The sequence below is a fragment of the Bombus pascuorum genome, chromosome 1 (genome assembly GCF_905332965.1).
Source record: "Bombus pascuorum chromosome 1, iyBomPasc1.1, whole genome shotgun sequence".
NCBI classification, from domain to species: Eukaryota; Metazoa; Arthropoda; class Insecta; order Hymenoptera; family Apidae; genus Bombus; species Bombus pascuorum.
The window spans coordinates 112,363-118,887 of NC_083488.1; the positions used below are offsets into that span (position 1 = coordinate 112,363).

General features: G+C 33.6%; 2 protein-coding genes across 3 annotated transcripts; one reads left to right on the forward strand and one right to left on the reverse strand.

Moving 5' to 3' along the window:
- Positions 1–1,502: 1,502 nt before the first annotated feature.
- Positions 1,503–3,941, forward strand: LOC132910872 (probable phosphoglycerate kinase). The gene is made up of 5 exons (XM_060966993.1): positions 1,503–1,763; positions 1,913–2,261; positions 2,377–2,715; positions 2,782–3,001; positions 3,107–3,941. The coding sequence occupies exons 1-5, from the start codon at positions 1,702–1,704 to the stop codon at positions 3,382–3,384; spliced, it is 1,248 nt and encodes a 415-aa protein (XP_060822976.1). The 5' UTR covers positions 1,503–1,701; the 3' UTR covers positions 3,385–3,941.
- Positions 3,942–4,282: 341 nt separating this feature from the next.
- Positions 4,283–6,111, reverse strand: LOC132911017 (peroxisomal biogenesis factor 19). Of its 2 annotated transcripts, none has more exons than XM_060967312.1 (5): positions 5,792–6,111; positions 5,263–5,445; positions 5,045–5,208; positions 4,728–4,958; positions 4,283–4,599 (listed from the first exon to the last, which is right to left on the reverse strand). In XM_060967312.1, the coding sequence occupies exons 1-5, from the start codon at positions 5,850–5,852 to the stop codon at positions 4,372–4,374; spliced, it is 867 nt and encodes a 288-aa protein (XP_060823295.1). In that variant the 5' UTR covers positions 5,853–6,111; the 3' UTR covers positions 4,283–4,371. The 2 variants fall into 2 exon arrangements, with proteins under 2 accessions (XP_060823295.1, XP_060823305.1); XM_060967322.1 differs by having other exon boundaries at positions 5,045–5,202; positions 5,792–6,108.
- Between the last annotated feature and the right edge of the window lie 414 nt (positions 6,112–6,525).

A 6,525-nucleotide genomic window follows, 5' to 3' on the forward strand; every position in this document is an offset into this window, starting at 1 on the left:
TATATATATATATACGTATGTATATACAGAATATTGGTTCGATATGTCGATCGATACTGTTCGTATTGTATATCTTACTATGGGATTACGCTACTACGAAATATATAACGATTACACAAATGTTTGCGTAAATATAATACATAATGCATGATAATACATGACGGTATTCCTACTTTTTTTCAGACGTTGTGCCGAATTAAATGATTTTAGCCGAGATTCTTTGTGAGAAAATATACACGGCTATATTTCGCGTATTTCGTCTTCGCATTTAGCAACGTTGTGTTATTTCGGTACAGCATCGGTTAGAATATGCTCACACGAGATTCACACGATTCTTATATTCGACGAATATCAAAACCAATTTTTCTAGACAGTCGCCAACGATAATCGATTCACTTCATCGTCTTTCGTGTATAGAACAACTTTTAATTTTGTTTTCATCGAAATACAATCAATTACCGAAATCGAAATTCCATAACCGGGACGGACGAAAGAACTACAAGAAAGAAGAAGATATTAATCCAGTGTGTGTGTGTGTGTGTGTGTGTGTATACCGCACAGCATATTATTACACACGCGCATACAAACACGTGTGCGAACGACGGAATGCTAATTTTCAGTTTCTCTACGTAATTCAATTATTCTATGTTATATCTTTTATATCAAGCAAATGAACTGGGCGCGACTATGCTACTATGCCAGAATCGAGAATAGCAACGGTTGAACGAAATACCGGAATACCAGACGTTGATTGAACACCGCTTATGGAACAAAAGTAGTTCTGTCCATGCTCGTATCAACGATAATATATCCAATCGTCGAGTCGATTAAACACTTTTATTGTTTCACTTATATACTTTAATAATGCATTCGTGTGATCATTGTGAATTATTTTTATATCTTTGTGTTGGTATAAAGTTAATTAAACTTCATATTTTCCATATTCTTTGACACTTTTCGTAAGTAATAATTCACACATCTCGCCTATTGTCAGATACGTATAATATACATGTATACATATATATACACATACATATACGTAAATAATATGCGAATGTTAATCTACCTTCCACGTATGTAGTATGATATTTTGTCGGTTAAAACTGAGTCACTGTTATCTTTTTCACGTTTTACAACAATTGTTACAAAGATTATCGAGTTGTATGAACTTACCGATAGCATATTAAACTAATTCATATTCGTTTAATTATAAGTTTAATACATATCGTATAAGTAATTGTTATATATGTATATATGTATGTATTAATACGATTTTTCATATTTTGTTTCTTGTCGTCTGTTTTTGTTAATTTGTCCATTAATTTCCATTCAAAATAATTCGTGTAACTTCATTGGAAATATTTATGCGACATGTAAGTATGTTACAAACACAAAGATAAGTAACGGATCAAGGTTCAACAGCGTTCTGACATCCACCTTATTGTCTCGGTTTCTCTGGTTGTTATAATGCGAACAGTTCAAAAGATTTTCAGAGGTCGCTGTATTCGTCGACCTTTCTTTGACTTTGTTGAGCCAAAGCGTCACGACGATAGGAGATACTTGAAAGTGATCGGGAGTTTTGCCAGTAGCTGCAACGCTAAACGAAGTGGATTAAAATCGAGAAGCGATAATAACACGTTTCCTGTTATACGTAATACTGTATCAAGTTCATATATTCAAACATATTCAAAATTCAGAGGCATGGCGTTAAACAAGCTCAGCATCGATAAAGTGGATCTTACGGATAAACGCGTTCTCACACGGTATAACTCTCTTTTACCTAGAAAATGATTATTACGTAAAATGCGTAACTTCACCACGTAACATATCAAAGTTTTAGGTTAAATAATTTAAATAATAAATTTAACCTTATGGTACTCGTGAACATTAACTTCATTATACTTCGCTATAGGGTAGATTTCAATGTACCTTTGAAGGATGGTAAAATCACCAATAACCAGAGAATCGTTGCTGCTTTGGATACAATCAAATATGCTCTTGAAAAGAAAGCAAAATCTGTTGTTTTAATGTCACATTTGGGACGTCCAGATGGTAAACGAGATATGAAATACTCTCTTAAACCTGTTGCGGAAGAACTAAAGTCCTTACTTGGAAAGGAGATTCTATTCTTGAACGACTGTGTCGGATCTGAGATTGAAACCGCATGTGCCAATCCAGCGCCTGGAACTATTATCTTACTTGAAAACTTAAGATTTCACATAGAAGAAGAAGGTAAAGGAGTAGGAGCAGATGGAACTAAAGTAAGCAAATTACACGCTATTGTTTACATGCTATATAATAGATTTGACTAGGTAAAACCAACAAACCGTTTCTGTTTTTTATTTTCCTTTCTTTTTTCTTTCTCTCTCCTTTTAGGTAAAAGCAGAGAAGGGAAAAGTAGAGGAATTTAGGAAATCATTGAGAAAATTAGGAGACATTTATATTAACGATGCCTTTGGTACAGCCCATCGAGCTCACAGTTCTATGCTTGGTGAAGGATATGAAACAAGAGCAAGTGGTTTTCTTTTGAAAAAAGAATTGGAATATTTTGCCAAAGCGCTGGATAATCCTGAAAGACCATTCCTGGCTATACTAGGCGGTGCCAAAGTTGCTGATAAAATACAGTTGATTAATAATTTGTTGGATAAGGTTAACGAGATGATCATAGCTGGCGGAATGGCTTACACTTTTCTAAAGATATCGAAAAACATGAAGGTAAATACAGCATGGTAAACTGTTGTTTGAAATATCTAAATTAAAAGTATAATGTTCGTGTTCCAGATTGGTAATTCATTATTTGACGAAGAGGGTGCGAAAATCGTTAATGAATTATTGTCTAAAGCTGAGAGAAATAAAGTTCAAATACATCTGCCCGTTGATTTCGTTATCGCGGACAAATTCGCAGAAAATGCAGCTGTTGGCACTGCGGACGTAGAAAATGGTATACCTGATGGTTGGATGGGACTTGACAACGGACCGAGATCGAGCACCTTATTTAGTGGTAAAGTATTCATTTATTCTCAGTCATCGACATGTATCTGAGATTTTCAGATAAATCAATATCGTAAAAATATTTGTTTATAACTTTATTCAATTTAATGCACAGAACCTATTAAAAGAGCAAAAACGATCGTATGGAATGGCCCGGCAGGTGTCTTTGAATTTGAAAATTTTAGTAAAGGTACAAAGAGCTTAATGGACAATGTTGTAGAGACAACGTCACGAGGTACTATTACCATAATCGGTGGCGGTGATACAGCCACTTGCGCTGCTAAATGGAAAACAGAAGATAAAGTAAGCCATGTGAGCACCGGTGGTGGCGCAAGCTTAGAACTTCTTGAAGGAAAGATTTTACCGGGAGTTGCGGCCCTTTCTCCGTTATAATCTCTGCTCGATGTCATTTACATCATCTTTAGATTTTGGTTAGCATCTTTATTTAAAAGATGTTAATTTTCTTTAATTACCAATCTAGCATCATAGTATAATGAAATAAAATAAAATAGGATATTTATCGTTGTGTATAAATTACCTCAGTAATCTATACCGTATCGGTATAATTTATGTTTGGAAAATTCCTTTTGCTTTCACATGTGAGATACATCTGCACTCGTGTATATAAAAAGCATAAAATGTGTTTATAATCGCATGAAAACAATTACATATATACTAGATGTAACGTTTCAATATCATTGTTGAAATTGTTAAATTCTGCATGCTATTATTTCCTCGTGTAACGATTTTTCTATCAAAAACGACATACGATGTTCAACAAGAATGCCGCAACCTCTGATATAATATAACTTGCTTGCGAGAGAAAGTAATAGCATAGCATACAAACATGAATAATCGTACAAAAAATGTATGTACTGTATGTAAAGATGGAAATGCAAAAATGGACAAATATGGATAAATAAATTAATAAAAGAAATGTTATGCAATTATTTTGTGTATTGTTGAAGTTCCACTGAAAATAATCAGGTTTCACTCTTTACAAATGTAATGGTGTTCTATTATTTTCAAGCGTATACAAAAAATATCTAATGTTTGCAGCAATACATATTCATACATACGTACGCATGTATATACTCACATACATTAGGAGGAACATTACTATTTACAAACATGATGCACTGATAAATATCATTATTGAGAATAATAAATTATGTTAAATAGTCTTCCATGTATCGCTTATAGCAGATATGTATATTGTAATACATGTATATTATATGCTATATATGTATATTACAACACATCTAAAAGATCCATACATAGAACATCCCGATTCGTTATTTACCTCGATATTTTATTTTAAACAACAACCTCTTGTATTATTATAAACGCAGAGGTCAAAGAATAATTATTAGGATGGATTTACATTAAGCAACAATTCTGCGGTGTTTCCATGCTGCGTAGTAACGCTGGAATCACAGGATCGCCCTCAGTATCAGTTTGAAAAAGCGTTGTCTGTTCTCCTATTAATTCTTCAGGTAATTGACCACAAGCTTGTATTTCTTGCATAAACGATATTATTGTTTCAAAACGTTTCTTTTTCACTTCTTCCGTATCACCATCTTTCTCTTTATCGAGTTCCATACATACCTAAAATAAAAGGATACTTTTATATATACTTTATATCAGGATTGACATAACTTGTTATCCTATGTGGAAATAATTGTTGTTCGAGTGAAAATGGCTTTTGTCTATAATTGTCCCTATTGGATAATCACCTGCTGCATTAATTCAAGCTGTTTTCTAAACCTCTGAAGGTCACTCGATGATATCGCTGTCTTCTTCTCTTCTAACCATTCAGGATACTTATCTACTAATTCTTTTAGTGACGGATACAAAATTTCTTTTGACAATAAATGCTGTAGCATTCCTTGCATGAATGGTGGAATGGCACCTGGCCCATCTTCCAAGGATGCTAATCCAAACATTTCAGATAAATCAGCTTCGCTCTACAATGTTTTCACGAAAAAAGACATATTTCAGGATACAAAGAATTAAATAAAAGAAAGACCCTCATGATTTCTGAAACAATTACCTGTAAGTTTTCGGATGTTGTAGACAAGTCGTTTAATGCTTGTGCAATGGCAGTTTGAAAGTCTCTACTCACACTATCTTTATCAAAGGTTTCTTCGTTGTTTATCGCACTAGCAACTGTCTGTGCCATCCTTTGAGAAGTAACTCCTAATTCGCTATCTGTTTCTAATGGGAAAATTTGTTAATAATATCTTTTTTGTGTTTTTCATAAACAATTACCATTTTGAATGAAATGTCGCAGGCTTTCTACAAATTGTTCTGCTGCTTGTTTAACAAAATCTGTAGTCCAAGCATCTTCCGATATATCAGTTGTGTTCTTATCTGTCGTGGATTCTAAAGTATCTGCTTTACGCGTATCCTCTTTATCTGATACTTGTTCTTTGTTGAAGTCCTTCAAAGCACCTGAGTCAATGATTATACAACTGTCAATCCTATCAAAGTTTAGTGTAAAACAAACAAATATTGCTAGGTATTCTAGTTGGTCTTTTTCTTTTAATTACGTAATAAAAGAATCGGCATATTACTATTTATTATTACAAAACAATATAAATATTTCTTTCCTGTTCCTCTTTCTTCCTTTACTTTAACTAAATTAAATAAATACTTTTCCAAATAAAGTTGTAAGAAAAGTATGCAATAAACGTATTAAATAGAAAGAGAGAGATAAAAGTAGATATTCATACAGTTTGAGGTTAGGATTTTTAAATTATGTTTATTATAAATTCACCAGAATGTTATAATTACTCACTGTCTAACAAATCGTTTAATTCTTGATCTTCCGTTTGGTTCGTTGAGTTTTCGTCAGCCATAGCTATCGTTTTGTAATTTTGTCGTTAAACCCTAAATCACTATGCGAAAATATGAAACTTATAATATATGCAACAAAACGTTATAGCTTTATCATCGTTTACATATATCAGCATATGCATGCATGTGGACAAAACATGAATGAATGAATTCTCTGATTTCTGATACCAGTTAATATTAATCGAGAATCGATTGTAATTTTAAAACAACGACATATTCTTTTGATCCTGTTACGTTTTTTCTTGGGTTCTTTCAAGAAAAAAGTACATGGATTGGTGTCTGCTCGCAGGAATGCGCGGGAATTCAAAAAGACTTTGATGTTTCTAAACGATCGTTTATTCTAATTTGTATTTTTCGATTGCAACAGAAAGAAGTTCACGTTCAAGAATCAAAACTGGATTAGATTAAAAAACTCCCTTTCTTAGCTTTCAATCTTCGACACCTATCCTTTCTTTTGGAGCTTGGTGCAGGGTCACCTGTCCTGGTGTTTCTGGCCCGATGATTCAATGGGCCTCATCTTCCTGAATAAATGGAGTGGGAGCGTTGTGTTTCGTGGAGAAAAGTGTCTACGTGTGCGGCGATGAGGAGGAAGGCGAGAAGGAAATGGCGCAAGACGGAAAGACAACAAAATTTCTAAGGAAGTGAAAGACACGAGTCGAGGATAAAACATCGTTA